Genomic DNA, 25,432 nt, shown 5'->3' on the forward strand with positions numbered 1-25,432 from the left:
TTTTATATGATATCATGATTAATTCTGGTAAATAATTTATATGTAGGGCTTGTCCGGACTAAAGTGCGTACAACAATTTTACGCGCCAAAATTTATTTAAATTTTAAGAGCATCAATTTTAAAATATTTTTTTTGTATTGTGATTAGTTGTGATAAATAAGTTATATGCAGGGCTTGTCTAGAAGGTAGTGGCTAAACCGAACCCAAGCTGACCAAGCATGGGTTCACGGTCCTTATTTTTTTGACCAAGCATGGGTTCATGGTCCTTATTTTTATATTAAAGAATCTGGCTTTCAATTGGCAATACTGAATGTTTCTAATTGATAAATTCACCTTTTTAAGATCTTATCACTATGAATGTGGTAAATAAATTCATAGTGAATACTGAGTATCCACATTCTTATCTATGCCATTCCCTACGGCGGCCGGTGATCAGACAGGTTGCTTTCTGATCTTCTCCATTTGGCCTTTTGAAGTGGGCCTTTGTATGTGGACAAGTTAGTATATATCTGGCAGGTCGGACCAATAGAGTAAAGAAACCGACCACGTAAAACCTAAAGCTAAGAGAAAAAAATGGAAATGAGACACAACAAGAAAATAGACAACACCGAAGGAAATGTCTCCAAAACTGTGTCCAGTTTGGATGATTCTGATAACTGGGGATGTCATCCCTCTTTATGGGAAACATAGAGAAAAAACCAACAATGAAAAGAACTCATAAAAGAAACACAAATCCTAATCACATTTAGACGTTGATTTTTGAACCTCCTCCTCTTCCTTTTTTTTTGACATCAACCTCTTTCTTCTTTTGGGAGTAAACACTTCATGGCTTTCGTCCTTGCGTTGTTGGTGCTGATGATAATACATCGGCTTAGGTTAATAATCGTTACTACTTGTGAAATCTGAATCAAGACAGATACTCAAGAGTAGCTAAGAGGACCAGATACAATACAAACAAGTAGACACGGATGTTAATATCTATTTTCTACATAGCCGCAGACTGCGAACTAATATGAAGAATTTTTTTTGAGAACAGAACAGAGTACTGTTCTGCTTTCATGAGCTGTACTGATTCTTTGCAGACTAGGACCAAATGTGGAAACCAGTAGTGTTCAATCTTATGCTTGTAGTTGTTGACTAAGAAAAAGCAAAGTGCATGCATGACGCATGTTATGCTTGATGTTACTATCAAAATTTTGTTAGAATTGTGTAATGCTCTATCTTTCCAAATCACTTCACATTTCGTCCATGGACAAAATCAAGACCAAAATCTAATCTCAAATGCACCAAGGGAAAAGAACTATGTAAATATATAGCAAAATATGATCATCACCAATGATCTGACTAAATCCACATCGAACGCACGAAAAGACTCAAACTTTATGTTTAAGGATCAAAAAGTCCACTAGTGTTTTTTTTTTTTTTTTGGTCAAAGAGAACCCAGATATTTTCCTGGAACAGGGAGCCGAAAGGGGAAGAAAAATATTAAATCGGTCACTGAAGCATCATCGTTATCACTACATTTGCTACTAAAAAGGTCAAAAATAAAAGAGACAGTAACAAATCCCCTAGTGATCAACAGAATCCAGATATCTAATTTTGGAAAGAAAAAAAAAAGTGGAGGTGATGATTTTGGGTCTGATTCAAAAGCAAACAAATGATGTCATAATAATAAACTAAAAACCAAAAAGCATATAGCCCAAGCAGCAACAAGAGTCGGCAGCAAACAGACAAAATTCAGACTGAAGCCAAAAAAAATGCAACGATGATCAGAGAACAGAATCAGTGAGTGACCTTGGTAACAAAAAAACCAGGATTGTGCAGTAAAATGGTGAGGCAGAGCGATGATTACTATTCTATGATCCAATGTCACAAAAGAGGTAAAGAAAGATGATCAAAAGGATATTAGTGTATAAAAAAAAGACGGAGACTTCAATACCACACTGGTTATTTCAGAATCTTGGCCACTGTCAATGTGTTATATATTTTCTTTTAATATTAAAATCTCTTTTCTTTTGTTTGTTTGCATGAATATGTATACCAAACAAAGAAAAAGAGAGTTTGAGAAACGGATAATTATAAATTAGAGAGTCCACGAGCGGAGTGTTGACAAACATACCGAGCGAGCGGAGAGGTTTAAGGAGAGAGGGTAGTTCGGTAATTACGGCTGGTTGTTTCTTTAATGGAGGGGAAAATAAACGGCTGTGATTTGCTCTGTTTTGATTTTGTTAGATAGATTTTCCGACACGAGATAGTCAAGCTACCCGAACAGTGGGGTCCACGCTGGAGATATCGCGGTAACTCTTTGACAGCGAGCGTTCTAGAAAGTAGGACCTACCCTGCAATAATGAAAAGTTATGCAAGGGGCAGAAAGCTAGATAGGTCTAAAAAGTGGGTCTCATTCGTAAATATTTTTCTTCTGGTTTGACCCTAACTTAATTTATCAAATTTATGACACGGATACAAGAGTGTAACAATTATAATGTCGACACACGTCAATACACCACCTGAAAATAAAATAAGTGAATAAATTTACCTTTTATAACCAAAAGAAATTTCAGAGAAAAATCTTTCTAACCAATAATATTTTGGAGCATAGCCTTCTTTTTCTTTCTATTTGTTTGTAAATTTACGTTTCATTTTTCCCAAATATATCTCTAATTACTGTTTATATGGAAATTATAAAATATGTTTCTATAGATGTAGGTAATCATTAGCGTAGAAACAAACAAAAAATCCTTGAAAATAATACTAATGTACAGCTCATTTTTTCTCACTCTCTTAAATTTTCCTATTTCTCCAATAAAATAATTATTAAATAACTGTATTAATTTTAGTAATTACTTTTTCCTAATAAAATTACGGGAATCCATCTTGTTTTTAGTGAAACAGAAATTAATCTTAAGGAAAAAAGGTGAAAAAGTAGAACATTTTCCTTGGTTTAGACATTTTTCTTTCCATATAAATAAAAGCCATATATGATATACCAAGTCTTTTGTGAGCTCATATATTATTTATGAATTCACTGTTCGTTATACGAGTATTGTGAGAATCCAACAAACTACATGAAGAAGTAGTTCTACCAGTTGCACCCAGCAATCAGAAAACCTTGAGGTAATGAATTTTTTTGAAATCTAAATTGTATATCATTACTGTGCCGCGGCCCGGATCACCCATGTTAATCAAAAACAAAATTGTATATATTTTTTTTTTTTCAAATTGTTGACTTCTTTTTTGTTTTGATAAAGTACAAGCTTGAAACAATACAACAGTATTGTTTGATAACGAATGAATTGATTCATTGTTAGCCCCTCCCAAAATTGTTATAAGAATGATTCATTTTGGTTCAGTATAATAATTTTCTTCAGTTTTTAAGTTGAGCAAGCTTTTTTCAGATTATGTCTCGAGGGCAAATTTCATTCTCTGCCACTGTCTCTGTAGACATGAATTTATTGGACTTTCGCAGGAGGTATCTTCCAAATTTTAATACATTTCTAATTTGTTCTCTCTGTTTTTGTATTTAAACCTTTGTATGTTTAGGTCCCAATCCTTGCTAGTATTTTTTTTTGGGATAGATGCTGCTTGTTGTTGGCACAAAGTCAAATTCCTGATGGTCCCCAAAACTTTATTTCTCTTTGCCGTTGTGTTGTGTTTACAATCAAACAACTAGAATTTTAAGTGAACAACGACATTTGATAAGAACTTTATGGTGATAATCCTGCTTTAATCAGACATTTTAAAGCCATAAACTTAGATTGTTAGAGCATGTTCAATGCTAGATCTTCAAATGGAATGCTTAAACAATATTTAATAATAAATTTAAAATTAAAAGAAAGAAAAACTATTTTAGTTCAGGAAAGAGAAAAAATGTTTCGGTCGTGAGAGAGAGAAAATGTTTTGATTTCACACTTATGATCTTCTAATTATTTGACACTTGTCCACAAGCATCGCATCTTAAAACGCTAGAACAAGCGTCGATTCTCACTTCAATTAATTATTTACATTTATTTTTTTTAAAAAATACCTCAGAATCCATTTTAAGCGTCCCCATTGAATGTGCTCTTAGAAACCGTTACGCTAATTCTCACACTTTCAAACATTTGAGTTTAAAGAATAGAAGCAAAAATTCTAACACGACATTCTAGGCTCTAACATGATGGATCATATATGCTGTCTTATAGTGAAATTCAGAAGACGACATTTCGACCAAAGAAGAAGAAGAAGAATAATCCATTTGGGAGCAAGGTTAGTGGATTTGGAATTTGGGATCATATGGTTTGAATAATATATGGTTCTGTTTTCACATTTTAAAGCTGTAAGATTCTAACAAATTTAAGGGTTCTCAGCTTGAAAAGCTCATCACAGCGACTCTCGGGAGTGGCAACCTCAGAGAAGCCGTGAGACTACCTCCTGGTGAAGACATTAACGAGTGGTTGGCCATTAACAGTTAAGACACTGTCATTATATTTAACCCATAGCTCATGACTCTTATCCATACTTCAAGTATTTTTTCTTAATTTATCTTTGTGTGTTTGGTTTGTTTTAGCCATAGATTTCTACAACCAAGTAAACGTTTTGTACGCTACTCTCGAAGAGTTCTGCACACCCACCACTTGCCCAATCATGAACGCTGGATCCAGGTTCATTTTTGCCTCTAATCCATTAATTCAAATTAAACCTGAGTTGATCATATAAACTTAGGTCTTATTTTTTTGGATTTTCATTTTTGCATGCAGATATGAGTATAGATGGGCAGATGGGATTACAATAACGAAGCCAATATGGGTTTCAGCTCCTGAATACGTTGAGTATCTCATGAATTGGATTGAAACTCAGATCGATGACGAAGGCATCTTTCCGCAAAAACTTGGTAGCTGCCAAGCTAAATTCATTCGTTTTTAAACATCTTTAATTAACTAAAAAATTGGTTTTGAGTTGTAACACTTGTTTATTTTTCTATCATATTCAGGAGCACCATTCCCACCAAACTTTGAGGATTTTGTGAAGCTGATTTTGAAAAGGCTGTTTCGGGTTTATGGACACATCTATCATTCTCACTTTCAGAAGATTGTGAATCTCAAGGAAGAAGCTCATCTCAACACTTGCTTCAAACACTTTATCCTCTTCATATCTGTGAGTCGATAAATCTTCTCTGGATCATGTTGATGAGTTTTTTTTGGGCATGTTCTAATAGTTGATGGTAAAACATTTCTATAACGACTTGTTTTTTTGCAACATGCAGGAGTACCAGTTGATTGATAAAGCAGACTTGGATCCTCTGAAAGATCTCGTGGAAAAGATTTTGAAACCATAGAAACTCTAAGTTTTCAGGAAAAGAACAGGTTTGAGATATCTACCCAAGAACATCCTAAAGGAGTTAATGATTATGTTATCACTTGGTCTTTTACAGAAGGAATATATGTAACGTAAAAGAAAGTAAACTATCTTGTGATGTTTCAAACTTTCAATCAATAAATTGGATCAACATTATATAACAAAATTATGTCTTTAATGATGTCAAAAGGCTGTTTTTTTTTTTTCACTTTCTGAAGAACTTCTTACCGTTTCACTTTAAAAAAAATAGTTTTCCCGGATTTTTATGTTGTTTTGGGTTGATATTCGGAGCAAAACATATAAGAAAAATATATTATTTTCAAACCCTATTAGAAGAGTGAAGAACAAACTATAGTTCCTTCATTGCAACGATACAGAAACCAGCAAAATATTTGAATGACTAAAAAGAAAGAAAGAAAGAGATGGATACACTCCTCAGGGCTGGATAGCATCAAACCACACCAATGCCATATTATGATGAACTGCCTTCTTCACGAGTGAGTAAGAAGCTGAAACCTGCGTTTTCACGGATCAACTGAGGAGGCTCAACATTGTTTACATCCAATTGTTGCACTGACATTGATATATCCTCCACCGCGAATGGAATGCTGCGTTTTGATTGATGCCCTCGCGTTACTGGAGAAATGGCAATGGTACAAAAAAGAAATTTGACAACAAAAAAGAGTTTCACAGGTTACCTCGAGTCATCGTCCAAAAGGAAAGAGCTGCTTACGGCATTGTTCGAGTCCTCTGTCATAATAACCCTCATCTTTGCACTAACCTGTGGTTTTGGAAAGAACACTTTATTAATACATATCTAGACAAAAGAGAGCTTAGTTATTTACAAGTGAAACATACATCTGAAGAAACACTATGAGTGCCATATTTGTCATCCCAGTACATTGTGCTGATCCTGTATAGCTGCTGTATACTTAGCACCTGAACCAAAAAAAAGAAGCAATTTCAGTGTTCAGCTCACGAGGGGAAAGAGAGTAGCGATTCAAGAAATGGATTTCATCTAGTAATACCGGACAGAGTTCTCTTGTTATTTTGTCCAAAGTCTTTTCCTGCTTTTGAGGAATGACCTGAACAACGAGCCAAAAACAAAAAAGCTCACACATAACCAAACAATGTAATGGAAGCATAAAAGGAGGGGCTTAGCATTAAACGAAGAACTATACCAGGAAAGCAACTGCCTGCCTGATATGCCTCAACTCATCCCAAGCTGAGCCAGCATACTGTAATAAAGTTGACGAAACAATTTAATCAAAACAGGCAATGTCAATTAGGCAAAGTTGATGAAACAACAACTTACTTCATCAGTTGCCTCTATACACCACAGTTTTAGTTCAGCCAAACCTGCTTCAACGTACTTCCCATTGCTGAATGAGCAACACTCACGACGTAGAAGAAGACTGCAGAGTTTTATTACAGAGAAAAATTTTCTGTCAACCAAGGAAAAACTGGTTGATGGGTAAACAAAAGAAAAGATTACAAATGGAAACATGCCTGTTGAGAAGCTGAACATTGATGAAGGAGAATATCTGTGTGAATACTTTGCTGACTAAGAATGGTGGAACCTTTATCATGTAAACATAGAATGTAATCAACATAGCTAAACAAGTTTTTAAGATTTACTTTTGTTAATTTCTAATGAAAGTTCAGACTCACGTTGTTTGCTTTCATTAGATTCAAGTAAGTGTTCAGGCTTTTCCTAATACTTTGCCAATGGGCAATCAGAGCTTGTTGAACAACAGCATTTTCTTGTGCTCTCCCTTTCACCAAACTTGCCATTGACGTCCTTGGTGCCTGTATCATGTAAACATATATGCCCTTACATAGTAATTCGATAAATTAATGAAATTTCAGCTAAGAACATCAGCATATCAGTGAAACTGTATGAACACAAAAGCAACAAAGGAATTACCTGTATACATAACGCAAGAAGAGGAGAGATATCTTTCTTAAGATTATCTCTGATCATTCCATATATCTTCTCGAGGAATGCAGTAAGCTGCTGCTTGAAAAGTAGTGCGGGATACTTTGCTTCAACTTGCCTCAAGCCGTCAAGCTTGGTGAGCTCTTGTCTATTCAGAGAAGAGAGTCCAGCACTTTGAGGAGATCCCCTTAATCTCTGTTTAAGTTTTTAAAGAGGTACACAAGATGAATTGAAGCTGCGCACCAGTAGAGATTAAAAAAGAAAGAAAAACAAATAGATTTGCGTCTTACTTGTGTTAGAAGAAATAGAAAAACAAATAGGGATGATGATGTTGTTCTTCGTCTCTGTGGTGTTAAACTAGCTGCTCCAGTTGCTTTGAGTGTGCGTTGCAGAAGCAACAATAGTGTGGCTGAATTAGATAACCAGTACGCCAAAACCTCATTATTATCTGGGACCTGTACGGGAGACAACATTTTCAATTGGTATTCAGATATTTGTCAGCATAAATGCTTCTGAAGTCTGAACAATGAAGTAAGAAAAAACCAACTTACTTCAATGGCTGAAGCTATTGTTTGAATGATACGGTTAAAGACGCTAGTTCTTTCGACTTCAAATGATCTCCAGTGAAGTAGACATTTGTAAATGACACATGCAGCAACAGGCTTGCCCCCAGCATATCCAAGGTTTTGTGAGATGCACTTGACTAGTAGTTCCTGATGTTCCTGAGTGACACCAAGGTAAAAAAAAAAAACAGAGTGCAATATTTAGAGAAAAATTACATGAACAAACAAGCACTTTTGTATTATATGTATCACAAAAAGAACATAAGTTATTATGTTCTTGGCACCAGTAAATGCATTCATAGTATATATACATAGAGGATGATCTAGTAAGTTAAAACACTCATACAAACCTTGATTGCCTCCATCTCTGATGTCAATGAATTGATTTTTTCAGTATCCTCAACCAATACTGGAGTGTCTTTCATGAATGGAGGTGATTTTTCAATAGCTTTCCTTGCAGCCTCCCCTTCTCTAATCACAGCAGCATTTGATTCTTCAACTTGGAACTGCGTTTCCTGCATAGCTTCCTGTTACATTTATAGGCGATAAGTAATTGAATGAAACTAGAAAGTATCCAAGTCTTATTTAAATGTGCAAAACTTAATCAGAAAAATCACTTCTGCTTACCGGTGTAGACATTGTTTTCTCTTCTAGTCTGAAGCAGAAGCAAAACCAACATGAAAACGTCCAGAACAGAAAGAAAAAAAAACAGTTAAATAATTGTTTATTCAACTAACAAGGATAACAATGATTAGTAAGGGTCTCTTTGCACAGCATCGCAATTTGTTAGCAAAACGAAACTATCAAAAGAATATAATGGTTAAGTTCAACTTTGTTTGAACAATGGAGCAAGAAAGAATCAACTTACTTTAATGGCCAAAACTATTGTTTGAAATGATACGGTCAGAGACGCTGGTTTCTACATGTATCTACTTATACAAATTTCATCTAAAAAAGATGATATAAATTAGATTTTCATTTAAAGAAAAAAATCTAAAAAAATTGGATATCAAAATCTATACTTCTAGTAAAATGGAAACTTTTCTAATATTATATAGTTACATGTAATCATTTATGCTATTTTTAATTAATTTTAAGTAACAGTTTTTGTAATTAGACCAAAAAACAAAATAACTAGATATTGTTTGCTTTTATAAACTAAATTTTCAGAAACAATTTATTTGTAATCTAACCAATATAGATTTACATTTTTTTTTTCAGATTTATCAAGTAAATTACACATATCTCTAAGTACTGTTGATATAGTCTATTTTAGAAATGAAAAATTTGAAAAATATGTATATTAATTTTTCTTATTTTCCTATTTGTTCTAAAAATGAAATACTGAAAAGTATTTCCATTCCCACAATTCTATTTGTTTAAAAACTACATGCTGTTTTTGTTATCTTTTCGAGAAAAAACTACTTGCGTTTTATTTAATAATAAGCACCATTTACAGTCACAGACTCACTCACCAGATTTCTTGACTACAAACAATTTCGATCATGGCGCAAACGCAGATGATTCGACGGAAGATTCAATCTAAGCTGATTTCGCTGAAATCGATGACTTTACCCAAATTAGCGAACGCTTTTACGGAGATATTTACGACGACACATCAGTTCATTAAGGCCGTCGCCGTGAGTATGCGCCGATCCAGGAAACTCAAAATCGTAAGTTGAATCCTCTTTTGTATTTCCATTTACAAATGTTTAGTTTACCAATAACGAAAGTTTTTCTCTTTGGATGTTTTTAATCCTTTAGATGTATTTCTTTCAGAATTTATGAAACGAGAGTTGCTATCAATGTCTTTGAGTTAATTTTTTTTTTTTTTTTTTTTAAATTCAAACTCTGTGAAGGATGATTGTCAAATTTCAATTCAAGTTTCAAAAGACTTTAACGAAAACGACAAAGAGGTGGTGATGGCCAATACTTTGCCATTACTCTCTTTAAACACGTTTTTTAAGGGTTGACTGTTGAAAGGACTCCTCTCAGAAGTCTATGGTCTTTTGTGACCATTTTTCAACGAGTTTTTAGATCGCATTAAACTGTCCCCACGACTTCTTTGATGCAATTGTATCTTGAGTTTGCTTCTTCTTAACCTTAAACTTGTTTCCATTTCTTGGTTTCGAGTTGAAGCAGAACCGATCTTTCCCTTTGTATAAGCGACATGAAGCTGTCTCTTTCACTTGCTTTCACTGCTCTCATGCTGCTTGAAGTTATCACCGTGGTCTTTGCTCAATCCAGGTTTTCAAATGAGACTGACAAGAAAGCTTTGCTTGAGTTCAAGTCTCAAGTTGCTGAAAACAAGAGAGAGGTTTTGGCCTCATGGAATAACTCTTCTCCGGTCTGCAATTGGATTGGGGTTACATGTGGCCACAAACAAGAAAGGGTTATAAGTCTGGACCTTGGTGGATTCAAATTGGCCGGTGTGATCTCTCCATCCATTGGTAATCTCTCGTTTCTCAGATTACTTAATCTTGCAGACAACTCTTTTGGAAGTACCATCCCTCAAGAAGTGGGAATGCTATTTAGGCTTCAGTACTTGAACATGAGCTTTAATCTTCTCGAAGGAAGGATCCCGTCTAGTCTTTCTAACTGCTCTCGACTTTCGACCCTTGATTTATCGTCAAACCATCTTGGACACAATGTTCCTTCAGAACTAGGTTCACTTTCTAAGCTTGTCATTTTGTATCTTAATATTAACAACCTTACCGGAAGGTTTCCTGCCTCTTTTGGAAACTTGACGTCACTTCAGGAGCTTGACTTTGCATATAACCATATGAAAGGAGAGATTCCAGACGATGTAGCTAGATTGACTCAAATGGTGTTTTTCCAAATATCACAGAATAGTTTTTCAGGTGTTTTTCCTCCTGCGTTACACAACATCTCCTCGCTTGAGTCTCTATCCCTAGCTGGCAATAGCTTTTCAGGTGAACTTAGAGCTGATTTTGGTGATCTTCTTCCAAACCTAAGAACGCTTCTTTTGGGAGACAATCATTTCACCGGAGCTGTTCCCATTACAATTGCGAATATTTCAAGCCTTGGAAGGTTTGATATCTCATCTAATAACCTGACAGGAAGGATCCCTTTGAATTTTGGAAAATTACGTAATCTGTGGTGGTTAGGGATTGGTAGTAACTCTCTGGGAACTAACTCGTTCAGTGATCTTGAGTTTATTGGGTCTTTGGCTAACTGCACTCAGTTAGAGTTCTTAGATGCTGGTTACAACAAACTTCGAGGTGAGCTGCCTGCCTCCATAGCCAATCTGTCCACCAAATTGACTAGCCTGTCCCTTGGAGGAAATCTTATCTCTGGAACAATTCCTCGTGACATCGGGAATCTCATAAGCCTGCAAAAACTCAGTTTAGAAACAAATATGTTGACAGGAGAACTTCCAGTCTCTTTCGGGAAGCTTTTGGAAATGCGGATGCTGGATCTGTATTCAAATGCAATATCGGGGGAGGTACCTTCTTATTTTGGCAACATGACTGAGTTGCAAAAGATCCATTTGAACAGCAATAGTTTCCAAGGAAGAATCCCTCAGAGTCTTGGACGTTGTCGAAACTTGCTAGACCTATGGATTGATGCAAATAGGTTGAATGGGACTATACCTCGGGAAATACTGCAAATTCCATCCCTTGCTTACTTGGATTTGTCAAGCAATTTCTTGACCGGCCCTTTTCCAGAACAAGTTGGAGAGTTAGAGCTTCTTGTTGGACTAGGTGTTTCGAACAACAAATTATCAGGACACATCCCACAAACTCTAGGGAATTGTCTCTCGCTGGAGTTTCTCTATCTGCAAGGAAATTCGTTTGAAGGAGCCATTCCAGATATAAGTCGGTTGGTAAGCCTAAAAAATGTTGACTTCTCCAATAACAATCTCTCTGGCCCCATACCTCGATATCTGGCCAAATTTCCTTTGCTGCAAAAGCTGAATCTCTCTATGAATAACTTCGAGGGAATGGTGCCAAAAACAGGAGTGTTTCGAAATGCTACATCAGTTTCTGTATTTGGAAACAAAAATCTTTGCGGAGGCATCACAGAAATGCAATTAAAGTCATGCATTCTGCTCGCATCACCAAGGCCGAGAAAGCCTTTGTCAGTCAGAAAGAAAATTGCCGTTGGTATTGGTATAGGTATAGCCTCACTTTTCTTATTCGTAATTCTGGCTTTTCTGTGTTGGTTGAAAAAGAGGAGAAAGAGCAAGAACAATGCAAGTGGTAGTAACCCATCAGATTCTACTTCTGTGGGGTTGTGCTATGAGAAGATAAGTTATAAAGAGCTTTATAATGCAACAAATGGCTTCTCATCAAGCAATCTGATTGGTTCAGGCAACTTTGGTAATGTGTATAAAGGATTGCTTGGCCGCGATGATAAACTTGTCGCTGTTAAAGTTCTGAACCTCCTGAAGCATGGAGCAACGAAAAGTTTTATGGCGGAATGTGAAACCTTCAAGGGTATAAGGCATCGTAACCTTGTAAAACTGATAACGCTTTGTTCAAGCCTCGATTCCAAAGGAAACGAATTCAGAGCTCTGGTCTATGAGTTTATGCCAAAAGGAAGTCTGGATATGTGGCTTCATCCAGAAGATTTGGAAAGGGCAAACGAGCACTCGAGAAGTTTAACAGTTTTAGAGAAACTCAACATCGCAATAGATGTGGCATCCGCTCTAGAGTATCTGCATGTTCATTGTCATGACCCTGTAGCTCACTGTGATCTTAAGCCAAGCAACGTTCTTCTGGATGATGATCTGACTGCTCATGTTAGTGACTTTGGTTTGGCTCGGCTCCTCTATAAATTTGATCGAGAGTCCTTCCTAAATCATTTTAGTTCTGCCGGTGTCAGAGGCACCATTGGCTATGCCGCACCAGGTAAATAAGTATCTAATTGCAAAAAGTATTGTTTAACTGTGAATGATTTAATCTCATTTTCTGCTGTTGCTTTAAAATATGTACAGAATATGGTTTGGGAGGCCAACCATCAATACAAGGAGATGTGTACAGCTTTGGAATTCTACTTTTGGAGATGTTCACTGGGAAAAAACCGACAGACGGATCATTTGCAGGCGATTATAACCTCCACAGCTACACAAAGTTAATATTTTCGAGAGATGATGAGAAGGATGGTGGAGGCAGCAACGCCATTGATGAGTGGTTGAGACTGGTTTTGCAGGTGGGAATAAGGTGTTCTGAAGAATATCCGAGGGATAGGGTGAGAATGGCTGAAGCTGTACGCGAGCTAATCTCAATCAGATCTAAATTCTTCAGTTTCAAGAAGACTATTACAGAGCTAAGTCCTCGGGATGCTGTGAAAACTTCTCCTCAGGAATGGATGTTAAATCCAGCCATGCATACAATCTAGACAAAACTGGTGGAACGCAATCACCATCTCGAGCACTTCTGGGGACGCAGTGAATGTGTCTCTGCTTCTGCTTCATCGAAACAGAACAATGTTAGGAGAAGAGTCGTATATTTACAATGTCTCTGTAGCCAGAGTCATTTTCACTTATTAGCTCTTTTTCTGCCAACATTGTCTTCTCCACAAGTGTCTGTATATTTAGGATCAGAGAAATGCAACTAAAGCCATGCATTGCTCAAGCCTAGGTTCCGGAATCCGATGGAAATGATTTCAGAGATCTGGTATATGAGTTCACACCAAGAGGAAGTCTGTTTATGTGGCTGCAGCCGAGTACTAATGTAACCTTAGGTACTAGTAATGTGAGTATGACGTTTTTGTATAGAATATTACGTTTCAGTCCTGTGATTGTAGACTATTCAAGAGGCTATTAATAAACTATTTTCATCCATTCGGTTAAAATCAAATGGACGATACAAGAAACCAACTAACAAATTACAATCATATGAACCAATATTATTTGATGTGCAACCTATATATATATATATATATAATTTTAACAAATAAAATAAAAACCTATATTAATAGTGATAACAAACTCTAGTTTCTTCATTACAAATTCCCAAAAGGGTTGGTTATAAAGACTCACCCAAACCAACAAATACATGATTGACTAAAACAAAAATACTCTCCTCCCCTCTCTGGGCAGGAAAGCATCAAACACACCTACGCGGCTACGCCTTTCTACGGAAAAAAGGAAAACGGAAAACAAATAACCCCTGCGAGTTGCCATAACCACAGGGATGCAAAGAATGAAATAAACTCGGCCTTTCCACAAATACAACGGCCAGAGACTGAACCCCCAAATCAAGAAGAAGAAAGAATGGAAAAAAGAAAAGAAGATAATATACACAAAATGCCCATACGAATGCAGTGGCTCACACGATGTATTTATGTATATGCAGCAGAAACAATCGTACGTGGTGGTCCATACCGAGCTCCCAGAGGACACTTATGATGCACTGCCTTCTTTACGTGTGAGTAAGAATCCGAAACCCGAGTTTTCACGGATCAGTTGAGGAGGTTCAATGTCATTTACATCCACTTGTTGCATTGACTTTGATATGTCTTCCACCGTGAATGGAATACTGCATTTTGGTTCATGCCTTGGGTTAGTTGAGAAATGGGAAGTGTACAGATGAGACTGAACACATATTTATTATTTCAGCTTACCTCGAGTCATCGTCCAAAAGGAAAGAGCTGCTTACGGCATTGTTCGAGTCCTCTGTCATCATAACCCTCATATTTGCAATAACCTGTGGTTTTGGAAAGAACACTATCAATAAATATCTAAACAAAAGAGAGCTTAGTTATATACAAGTGAAACATACATCTGAAGAAACACTATGAGTGCCATATTTGTCATCCCAGTACATTGTGCTGATTCTGTATAGCTGCTGTATACTTAACACCTGAGAACCAGAAAAGCAATTTTAATGTTCAGGTCACGAGGGAAAAAGAGTAACGATTCAAGGGATGGATCTCATCGAGTAGAAGAGAGTAATACCGGACATAGTTCTCTTGTTATTTCATCCAAGGTCTTTTTCGGCTTTTGATGAATAACCTGAACAAAGAGCCAAAACAAGCAAAGTTCGCATGCAAACAATGTAATGGAATCATAAAAGGAGTGCCTTAGCATTCGACTAAGAATTATACCAGGAAACCAACTGCCTGCCTGATATGCCTCAACTCATCCCAAGCTGAGCCAGCATACTGTAATCAAATGAAACAATTTAATCAACAGTTGTGTAAATGTTTAAGCAATTAATAGGAAAAAAGTGACAACATCGTGGCTCACTTCATCAGTTGCCTCTACACACCACTGCTCTAATTCAGCCAAACCTGCTTTCACGTACTCCCCGTTGCTGAATGAGCAACACTCACGACGTAGAAGAAGACTGCACAAATTTTATCACAGAGAAATCTTTCTGTGAACCATGGAAACACTGGTTTAAGAGAAAACAAAAGGAGAGATTAAAAGTGAAACATGCCTGTTGAAAAGCTGAACATTGATGAAGGAGAATATCTGTGTGAATACTTTGCGGACTAAGAAGGGTGCAGCCTGTATCATGTAAACATAGAATGTAATCAACATTCCTAAATTTTTTTTTAAGTTTTACTTTTGTTAATTTCTAATGAAAGTACAAACTCACGTTGTTTGCTTTCATTAGATTCAAGTAAGTGTTCAGGCTTTTCCTAATACTTTGCCAATGGGCAATCAGAGCTTGTTGAGCAACAGCATTTGCTTGTGCTCTCCCTTTCACCAAACTTGCCCTTGATGTCCTTGGTGCCTGTATCATGTAAATATGCCCTTACATAACTCGATAAATTAATGAAATTTAAGCTAAAAAGCATCAGCATATCACTGAAACTGTATGAAACAAAAGCAACAAGAAAATTACCTGTATACATAGCCCAAGAAGAGGAGAGATCTCTTTCTTAAGATTATCTCTGATCATTCCATATATCTTCTCGAGGAATGCAGTAAGCTGCTGCTTGAAAAGTAGTGCGGGATACTTTGCTTCAACTTGCCTCAAGTCGTCAAGCTTGGTGAGCCCTTGTCTATTCAGAAAAGAGAGTCCAGCACTTTGAGGAGATCCCCTTAATCCCTATTTAAGTTTTCAAAGAGTTACACAAGATGAATTGAAGCTGCGCACCAGTAGCGATTAAAAAAAAAAAAAAAAAAGAAAAACAAATAGATATGCGTCTTACTTGTGACATCCTTCCAAATAGGGATGCTGATGTTGTTCTTCGTCTCTGTGGTGTTAAACTAGCTGCTCCTGTTGCTTTGAGTGTGCGTTGCAGAAGCAACAATAGTGTGGCTGAATTAGATAACCAGTACGCCAAAACCTCATTATTATCTGGGACCTGTACGGAAGACAACATTTTCAATTGGTATTCAGAAATTTGTCACCGTTTGGGCTTTAAAACATGTTGAATTGGTACATAAATGCTTCTGAAGTCTGAACAATGAAGTAAGAAAAAAACCAACTTACTTCAATGGATGAAGCTATTGTTTGAATGATACGGTCAAAGACGCTAGTTCTTTCGACTTCAAATGATCTCCAGTGAAGGAGACATTTGTAAATGACACATGCAGCAACAGGCTTGCCCCCAGCATATCCAAGGTTTTGTGATATACACTTGACTAGTAGATCTTGGTTTTCCTAAATAACGCAAAGATTATAACACAGGTTAAGAGAAAAGCAGAGTGCAGTACTGCAAGAAATGGGGTCCCACCATTACAATTAGAATAAGAAATTCATGTATGTGATACACGCAGAGTAGTTACCTGCTGCTTTTCATTCAAATATTTCTGTGGTTTCTCCTCAGACTCTGGTTCCCGTACAGCAAGAGCCAAGTCCTGTGACAAATGTAGACGACAAGCAATTGAAGCAACAAGGAACCTACAAATATAACCAGAAAAGAATCACGTCCTCTTACCGGTGTAGTCTTTGTTTCTCCATTAAGAAGATTTCCATTCTCTGGAGTTCTCTGAACATTGAGAAGAAAAGATTACATGAACAAACAGGATTTTTGTATTAATAGGTAAAGAAGAAAAAGAATTCATATGTTGTTGGCACCGGTAAAAGCATTGTTTTTGATCGTGTCGCCATAGTTCTGCTGGTTGGAGATATAGCAAGTGCCTGTTGACGGAGAACTTGAATCTCTGACTCTGAATTGGAAAGCTTCTCTTCTAGTCTGAAATCCGAAGCAAAATCAACATGTAAAAGTCCAGAACAGAAGAAACTGATATAATCAACCAATAAGGATTACAATGACTAGTAAGAGTCTCTTTGCAGCATCAAAACTTGTAAGAAAAATGAAACAGTAAATGTATATAGGCTAAGTTCAACAAACATGTGGAATCAGAATATCTCTGTCTTTGGTTGATTCTATATCGATATACTTTACAAACCTTTGAACCGATTCATGAAGCTGATCTGCTTTTCTTGTAGCATTTTCAAGTTCTACGGCCAGCTCTGAATTTCTAGCCTCTGCCTCTGAGAAAGCTTTTCTCAAGCCTTCTGCGGCTTCTCGTTCAGACTGAAGTGAAGCCTGTAAGAAAATATGATTTCAACTACCACATCCAAATTACGAGACTAAGTGCCTTATCCACATATATCTACTTAATTTTGATACTGAATATATAAAAGATGATCTGATAAGTTGAAGACAGATACCTTAAGGGCCTCCACCTCTGATGTTAATGAATTGATTTTTTCAGTATCCTCAACCAATACCGGAGTCTCCTTAATGACTGGAGGTGCATCTTCAATAGCTTTCCTTGCAGCCTCCCGTTCTCTAATAACAGCAGCGTTTGCTTCTTCAACTTGCAACCGCATGGCCTGCAAAGCCTCTTGTTGTTTTGCATATTCTTGGGCTTTTGCTTCTTCCAGCTCGGTCTGTATTACCACGGATTATCAATAACAGTGTAAAGAAAGCTTGATATCATGCCAGTGTATGGAAATGAACTTACTCTCTGTCGCTTTTCTAGTTGTAAACGCCATGTTAATTCCTCAACACGCTTTTCAAGTTTGTCTTTCGCCTCTCTAAGGGCTCCTGTGTCTCGTGCAGCCTGATTCAATTAATTGTAAAGGTAAGAACCTGGTTCGTTTCATGAAGTCGTGAACATTAAGAGAACCATTTTAAAAAAACGAACCATCTTTAGTGTCCTCAATTCTTTCCGTGCAACTCTGCTCCTCCAGCCACATTGTGAAGAAAGGGCAGCTTTCTGGAGTTTCTTGTAGTATGAATGTGCGAGGTGACTACGAAGACGAGCCTAAATTTGAAAAGGAAGAACTATCAGTTTTGCACATCGATGATCTATCGTCTCTTATTTTCTCAGTTAGGTAAAAAAGAATGACTCTAAAAGGATTCTTAGTAATGACCTGAATAATAGTAGCCGCCTTCATTTGCTTTCTGAATCTGAACTCGTTGCGAGCAACCATTCCCCTTAGTGCTGTTTGAACTGCTATTGCTGATTGTCTAATACTTAAATACGACTCTCTGGCAATTTGTCTTCTGAAACTCTTCTGAATCTTCACCGCTGCTGCCTGGCGTCGCATTTCCTCATAAAGGTTGCACGCCAATTTGCCTTGCATTCAATATAAAGGTTTTAGAAGCTCACTCCCCCAAAAGTAATACAATCCGCTAAGAGAAAAGGCACACAAACACTAAATGTATTTCACAATTGCTTGACAATCCAAATAACAAGGAACTAATTTCATAGATACACATTGAAACAAGACAACTTCTCAATCCAATATGCTGGGCAACTACAACAATAGCAACAAAAGAGAAGAGCAATCTTTTGCAATAGATTAGGGAAGAAGATACCTCGGCAGTTGGACTGCAATACGATAGCAGCTCCACGTAGAGCACGGAATTCTTTTCGGGCAATATAAGTACGGATTTGCCTTTGGATTCTCCTAGCAGCATTTCCAAGAACCTCAGCTCTTCTTGCATCCAACTCAGCCATCTGGCCAGCTCTAAGGAATACTTTTGTTTTCCCTAACTGCGAGTGTAGCGTGATGGATAAATTACACATAACTCCTAAACCACCATAACCATAATGCAATTATTATTGACTTACTTCATAACCCTTTAAGCCTATCTTATCCAGAAGCATTCTGCATGCAACTTTGTCGTCATAACTGCATAGATATAGGAACCATTAGATACAGGGGAAATGTACAAAGCATGTTTCAAAGAAAAGCACTGCAAGAAACAAAATACATCAATTTTATGGTCAAAGCCAAGTCCATGATCAGGATTATACAAAACTACGAGAGTAAAAACAAAATTATATCAGCTGCAACTTACTTTCCCTCCAGAACTTCCGGAGCAAGAACACCAAAACGATTGAGAAACTCATAAAACGTCCGCTTTGTAGGATAACCAGCACAGCTGATTCTAATAGCTTCCAGAACACCCTTAACAAAATTAAGACAAATTTAACATTGTAAGTTTATTAACAAAAAACTTAGGTTGACGTGCCTCAATTGTTCATTTTGACGAAAAGACAAAAATATTATGGAAGGTTCCGATTGTACTTACACCACACCGTAATTGTTGAATTACGTTCACATTCTCGAAAATGGCAGGCTTAAGTACATTATTAGGCTTCACACATCTGATGTAGTGAGGTTCAGTTGAACTTAGTGTCTCCATCAAAGACTGAAGTTGAAGCTGGAATTTGAAATAAGTGTATTTCTTGTAAGAAAAAGATAAAAACATCTCTAACACTTTGAGCTAGAGTTTCCGCTACATAATGTTTGAAATCATGACACTCCAACATGGGTGAAAGCCATAGAACCAAAATAACAATTACAAAGTCAAAATTAATGAAATTTTTACGGAATCGGAGAGCAAAGCATAGCAGATTTACAAGAACAAAGCTTTCAGGAACTGCAGAGAGGAAACTTGTTCCAAAGAGGGAAAATTAATTCGTAAATCACCATACCTTAAAGCGTGACCCGATGGAAGAAAATTTGGTTTTACTTGATGTTTCTTCTGCTAGGCGAGGAAATAGACCAGCTACGAAAGTACAACGGGAAGCGATCAAAAGATCCTGATGTTCTGCCACCACGTAATCTTTGTTCTTGTCAAGGAACAAGTCAGCCTGATAAGTTACCTGTTTCAGAAGGAAAGAGAGGATGTTAACAGGAATAACTTCCAAAATTGTCATAAGCATGTCGAAGATGTTTTACCTCTCCAGCATAATGCGATATTGCAAAGCTGGTCCGAGATAGCTTTGGTTTGGTAAACCGCTTACTGTTTTTGAACGTTTGATACAGCTTCTGAGCAAATGTTTCATGTGTCGACTTTGGAAACATACTGCAAAAGAATCGAACATCCATTATACACTTGATTTCAGTAAAATTAAGCAAAGCAGCACCCTCATCAGAGCCGTAGAAGGTTTTTTAGTCCATAAGCACAAACTCAAACAGCTTAGTCTAAAGAGTTTAGCAGCCTACCATGCTTCATCTAGAAGAGCAATGACTCCACCAGGTTTCTGTACGAGCAAGTCACATACACATATACGTGACAATGAGTTAGTTGTAACTTCTCACAAAAATACGTTAAGAATACAAGTAAATAAAATAAATTAGGACACCTTCTCAATGAGTTCCAACACATCCTTATTATCAACAAATTCTATGTAACTCCAATTGATCTCTTCTTTAGTATAATCTTCTTGTTCCATTTTGAAGACGTGCTGTGAAAAATAATTGTTGTACGTCAAAGCTAAGTAGGGAGAGAAAAAGACATTCGGTAGCTAGTGGGTAAGAGCACAACAGACCTGGTTAAAATGTTGTTGCAGCTTTTCATTGGTAAAATTGATGCAAAACTGCTCAAAGCTGAAAAAAAATTACATGAAACTCAATACAGCCTTTAACACTTACATAAGAGGAAATAATTCTGCAAGCTACAAAATTTACCTGTTGATCTTAAAGCTTTCAAACCCATAGATATCAAGAACACCAATTATTGTCTTAGAGTTTGGATCTTGCCCGATAGAATTGTTAATTTTATCAACAAGCCTGAGAAAACAGATTATGGGTTTTAAGAAGTTAGAAATTTCATGTGACAGCTGTACTGAAATATCTAGACATTTCTGGGGCATATTTCTGATGCATAAATTACATATACTGGCACAATAAGTGAAACATGTTCTCTGTAGAAGAGTGCACTTAAGGAAAACAGTAAAACAAAATAATACATAAGAGCCTTCAAATTTAAAGAGAGAAAGATTGTTTAGTACCAATCAAACAAGCGTGAATAGATAGTTTTTGCTAATGCATCCCTGCTACCTGTAGCTGAATCCGGATCAAGTGTTCTTGTAATAACCTCTTCTGGTGTCACCATTACACGTTTAATCAATGCATCTTCCAAACTCTTTGCATCACACCTATCGAAAGAAGTGAGTCCAGGATCAAATATGTAAAAAAGAAAGAAATATAGATATCAAGATTAAACAAGTAGGTAGCACTTACCTAAGAAGTTCAGCAGTCGCATCCAGATGAAATCTTGATTTGTCATCCTTCAAAACTGAGGAGTCAATCTCTTTTCCTTTTGCAAATTCGACATTACCTAGATGCAGGATTGCAGCAACAACTCTAAAAATTGCATCCTGGTAGCAATTATCAGAGTAATCAATAAGATGCTCTACCAGAGAAATCATTAATTGTTGCAAAAAGGAGCAAATGGAAGACTGACCTGTTCCTCTTCACTGATGCCAACAATATCCATAGCTCGTCGGGTAGCAAGATACTCCTCGGTGTCATCCACTCCATCCAGTTTATAGCACTTCGATTGATTTAGGTAGTGGAATGATTTAGGATCTCCCAACTTAAACTTTTCTCTTTCCTACAGAATGGCAAAAGAAATGAAATCCCTATTACTTATTCATGAGGTGTAAATTAGAACACCTTAAAACAAGGTTTATTAGTATCATTGAATAGCACCAGTACCTCAGGTGGGGCAGCACATAAAAGGTAAAAGCAGTGGTAATTTCTTTCTGGATCTGATATTTGACACACTCGAGACCTTTCCAACAGATATGTTCGGACAGCTGCACCAGATATTCTCCCACTTTTGTCAAACTGAAGCTCGACAAACTTTCCGAATCGACTGCATTTTGATTAAAAGACAGTTACAATGAGGATATCCGCTTCTATGAAGAAGCCATTAGAATAACTCTCTAACACAATAATCAATCACGTAGGATAGTATAACTATTGAGTTGATTGGAAAAAAAAATAATCCTTCACTTTACAGATGTAGTTGGCCAAGAGCTTAACGTGTTTTATATGTGAATCAATTTTCTTATGTGTCATCTGTGCTGGTTTCTTGGTTACAAAACAATTTTTTTGACAAGTAGTGACTGAAGAAACTGGGAGCCAAGAACAAATTTGACTGTGCAACTCACAACAACATTTAAAGAGAAGATTCGTAGGAAAGAACCTCTCAGTGAACATACACATACCTGGAGTTGTTGTTCCTGAGAGTTTTGGCATTTCCAAAAGCTTCAAGAACTGGATTTGACTGTATACCAACAACAAAACCAAAGTGTTAATCAAGCTAGCATTACAAGACTCTCTATAAATGTATTAATATAATATCTAACATAGATTTGTAAGGTCTCACCTCCAGAACTTGCTGTTCCACTGTCCTTCCTTCAACGCCGGATCGACCACCAAGGTAAGCAAGGTAGCGCATAAGCATTTTTGTGGTCTCAGTCTTACCAGCGCCACTTTCCCCACTAACCAGAATTGAGTTGCTCTTGCCCTCATTGATCATCGCCCTACCCAGAGAAGCAATAGACCAGCATGAGACAATGTACGAATAAAGAGTGCATAAACGAATTTCTGCTAGTGGAATCATTGATTGTTCCTAATTACCTGTAGGCAACTTCTGCAATTGCAAACACATGGGGGCTTAATTCCCCAAAACCTGCTCCTTTATACTGCTCCATCATATGAGTATCATATAGATGTGGTAACCTTTGAAACGGATTTACAGCAATCAAGATATTTCCAGTATATGTCTGCAAAGACAATTTAATGGAAAAGCTTAGGACAATGTACTACTTAGAAATTAAATATGGGATTTCATTCGTACTCAGCGCAGAAAATGCAAAATTACTTACATAAATTTCATTCAGCTCATATCTCATGGCCAAGTTATTTAAAACACCTGGTTCGTGTAAATATGAGAGCTTTGTCATGTCATCAACACCCCCAGGGGGCGCCTCTGTATCCTTTGGAAATACGTTTGCGATTTTGGCCACAACCTGAAATTAAATATGATTGACTATTTAATACAATATCTGGTTTCAGTGATTGTAATAGATTTACGGAACAGGGATGTCAATGTCATGCAAAATAATGCAAAACTCATATGTTAGAGAAGCAAAAAGTATCTAAGGGGAAAGAGGTAATAGTAGTAGTGACATTTTTTGCCAAGGAAAACAGACATCCTACGTAGAAACACCCTATCCAGTGATATTCTTTCTCAAAAGGAAAATTTAATGCAAAAACATCGCAGGATGATAGACAACTTACAGTCTTCCCAGTTGTGGTCTGTACATGAACTTCTTCGCCATTAATTTTGACAACTTCTCCATCAATCCATGCCACTCCTGGATCTTCAATCCAAACATGAGAACCAACTATTATATTGACTGGGCCAACCTACAGGATATAAAGAGTGAACGTGTGAGGTAAAGATATATCAATAACCTCACACAAGCTGTTGTTCTAATATGAATTGAGGGAAACTATACTTTATCAGTGAGGAAGAGAGGCCTAAAATAATTTGTAATGTTTAGTAATACAATGATCCTCTTGAATAAACGATAGAGGTAGGAAGCATAAGAACCATGCTTAAATATAATATTATAACTTATACAAGAAATATGCATGTAAAAATATCAGAACCACTGAAGAAAGCATTCTATGAGCATTAAAAAAAAATCAGATTGTTGGCAGGTACACTGTCCAATGTATAGTAAGTGGAATGTGAACCTGGCGACCTTCTAATGAATCTAGCACATCAAGCAAATAAATCTTATAAAACTTGCAAATTTATATCTTCAGCCTTGGATAAAGAAGACAGTCTAACATAGAAGCTTAGATGACCTCATTACGACATGCTATCTTAGGCAGGTTCAGAGCAACTAATAATAGAAGTTAAAAAAACATATCTAAAATTATGAGAGCCGCTAAGAAAATGTAATAGGAAATGATATAACTCGGATGGTCCAAAGTCTTATAGAACTTGGACCTTACCTGCCAACAACACTTTGCAATGTTCCCCAAAAACATTCATTCAACTTCTCTATTATGCCATTTAAATTGTATCCGGATATTCACTTCCCAAGAAGGATCAAAGTTGCATAACCCTTAAACTCTTCCAACATTTCCCAATAGAGTAAAAATCTAAGGAGAATTCACTCCTCTATTTTGAGAACTTAACAAGAAAAGGAACTTTGTATCCACAACCAAACGCAAATCTCAGACGAAGATCTCTATACCAACGAACACCAAATCAAATGAAACAAACAAAAAAATTGTCGAAAATCAATCCTGTTTGCTTGATCAATTCCAATAAACCATTAAACAAAACAGAATAAAGCAAGCAACCGAGAAAGGAAGAAGATGTCATGAATACCATGGCGACTCTTCCCCCCAATAGATCCTCCCTTTCCTACTAGCTCATCCAAGAGAGACCGAGTTTGCAGGACGTCGACTCAGCGAGTCAGGCAACTGGGCGAGTCAGATCGGGCAGATTCTAGATTAGTGGTCGGAAAATTCTCCTCGGAGTCAGCACAGCAGACACGGAAAAATCGGAAGATCGGATGACAGGGAAAAAATCAGACAAACAACAAAGCAGATACTAAATCTTTCTAAAGCTGAATCGGTATGTTTTCTCTCTCTCTCTCTAGAAAGCTGTGGAAACAGATGTTGAAGAAGAAGCTGGGACTTGGCCTTCTTGCAGACGTCTATGGCTTTTTCTCTCTCCTCGAGCAATGTTTTCTTTTGAGCTGTGTCATTCTCTCTCTCTCTCTCTAACACTTTTTTTTAATTATTGTATATTCGGAAAAAATGTTTTTTTGGGGTGCTTGAGAATTGAGATTGGTCAAGTGGGGTCCACTTAGACTTATAAGGGACGGTGTGAGGGAGGTGGATCGAGTTGGACATTCGTGGTCAGCCACCCACAAACGCAGCCGAATCTGTAAGAAATAGACAGACAACAGAAATTAAATTTACTTCGTTATTTTTTGTCTCTGGCCTTTAACTTGCTTATTTTTACACTTCCATGCCCTTTTTTTCTCCAACCAAAAAAATAGTCTTTTAATTTGAAAAAAAAATTAAATAAAATATTGTTCCTAATTGGTTACTCTATTAATCGCTTTCGGGATGTGGAAATATTTTTAAATTTAGATGAGGAATTTCTCTTTTTATTTTGACATTCCTTCTGGGATAGAACTTGTGAGTAACGTCTAAAAATTGAAATGCTTTGACTCTAACTTGCTTATTTTTACACTTCCATGCCCTTTTTCTCCAACCAAAAAAATAGTCTTTTAATTTGAAAAAATATATATATTTGAGTAAAAGTGAAATAAAATATTGTTCCTAATCCGTTACTCTATCTAATAGCTTTCGGGATG

General features: G+C 36.8%; 4 protein-coding genes across 4 annotated transcripts; 2 read left to right on the plus strand and 2 right to left on the minus strand.

Annotated features, from left to right (window-relative positions):
• Positions 1 to 4,528: 4,528 nt before the first annotated feature.
• LOC18017070 (MOB kinase activator-like 1A) lies at positions 4,529 to 5,314 on the plus strand. The gene is made up of 4 exons (XM_024156649.1): positions 4,529 to 4,640; positions 4,737 to 4,870; positions 4,970 to 5,133; positions 5,243 to 5,314. Exons 1-4 carry the CDS (start codon positions 4,624 to 4,626, stop codon positions 5,312 to 5,314), a joined length of 387 nt encoding a protein of 128 aa, XP_024012417.1. The 5' UTR covers positions 4,529 to 4,623.
• A 363-nt stretch (positions 5,315 to 5,677) lies between these two features.
• Positions 5,678 to 9,505, minus strand: LOC112086679 (myosin-17-like). The gene is made up of 14 exons (XM_024155679.1): positions 9,312 to 9,505; positions 8,464 to 8,491; positions 8,187 to 8,363; positions 7,825 to 7,995; positions 7,564 to 7,728; positions 7,262 to 7,468; positions 7,006 to 7,143; positions 6,844 to 6,914; positions 6,650 to 6,749; positions 6,516 to 6,572; positions 6,363 to 6,419; positions 6,193 to 6,273; positions 6,033 to 6,115; positions 5,678 to 5,942 (listed from the first exon to the last, which is right to left on the minus strand). Exons 2-14 carry the CDS (start codon positions 8,473 to 8,475, stop codon positions 5,807 to 5,809), a joined length of 1,455 nt encoding a protein of 484 aa, XP_024011447.1. The 5' UTR covers positions 8,476 to 8,491; positions 9,312 to 9,505; the 3' UTR covers positions 5,678 to 5,806.
• Positions 9,506 to 9,761: 256 nt separating this feature from the next.
• LOC18017071 (LRR receptor-like serine/threonine-protein kinase EFR) lies at positions 9,762 to 13,645 on the plus strand. The gene is made up of 2 exons (XM_024155678.1): positions 9,762 to 12,710; positions 12,797 to 13,645. The coding sequence occupies exons 1-2, from the start codon at positions 10,007 to 10,009 to the stop codon at positions 13,198 to 13,200; spliced, it is 3,108 nt and encodes a 1,035-aa protein (XP_024011446.1). The 5' UTR covers positions 9,762 to 10,006; the 3' UTR covers positions 13,201 to 13,645.
• A 110-nt stretch (positions 13,646 to 13,755) lies between these two features.
• LOC18017072 (myosin-17) lies at positions 13,756 to 24,820 on the minus strand. The gene is made up of 39 exons (XM_006400549.2): positions 24,433 to 24,820; positions 23,325 to 23,453; positions 22,910 to 23,053; positions 22,662 to 22,807; positions 22,408 to 22,564; positions 22,247 to 22,305; positions 21,732 to 21,891; positions 21,478 to 21,627; positions 21,255 to 21,391; positions 21,023 to 21,169; positions 20,700 to 20,801; positions 20,561 to 20,618; positions 20,375 to 20,476; positions 20,235 to 20,272; positions 19,968 to 20,094; positions 19,721 to 19,891; positions 19,315 to 19,446; positions 19,081 to 19,190; positions 18,851 to 18,911; positions 18,595 to 18,772; positions 18,147 to 18,352; positions 17,918 to 18,037; positions 17,735 to 17,833; positions 17,439 to 17,660; positions 17,174 to 17,313; positions 16,839 to 16,956; positions 16,699 to 16,749; positions 16,547 to 16,618; positions 16,251 to 16,421; positions 15,967 to 16,122; positions 15,657 to 15,863; positions 15,408 to 15,545; positions 15,246 to 15,316; positions 15,053 to 15,152; positions 14,911 to 14,967; positions 14,762 to 14,818; positions 14,586 to 14,666; positions 14,428 to 14,510; positions 13,756 to 14,342 (listed from the first exon to the last, which is right to left on the minus strand). Exons 1-39 carry the CDS (start codon positions 24,433 to 24,435, stop codon positions 14,207 to 14,209), a joined length of 4,596 nt encoding a protein of 1,531 aa, XP_006400612.1. The 5' UTR covers positions 24,436 to 24,820; the 3' UTR covers positions 13,756 to 14,206.
• Positions 24,821 to 25,432: the final 612 nt, after the last annotated feature.

The sequence above is a fragment of the Eutrema salsugineum genome, unplaced genomic scaffold (genome assembly GCF_000478725.1).
Source record: "Eutrema salsugineum unplaced genomic scaffold, Eutsalg1_0 scaffold_2, whole genome shotgun sequence".
Classification (NCBI taxonomy): domain Eukaryota; kingdom Viridiplantae; phylum Streptophyta; class Magnoliopsida; order Brassicales; family Brassicaceae; genus Eutrema; species Eutrema salsugineum.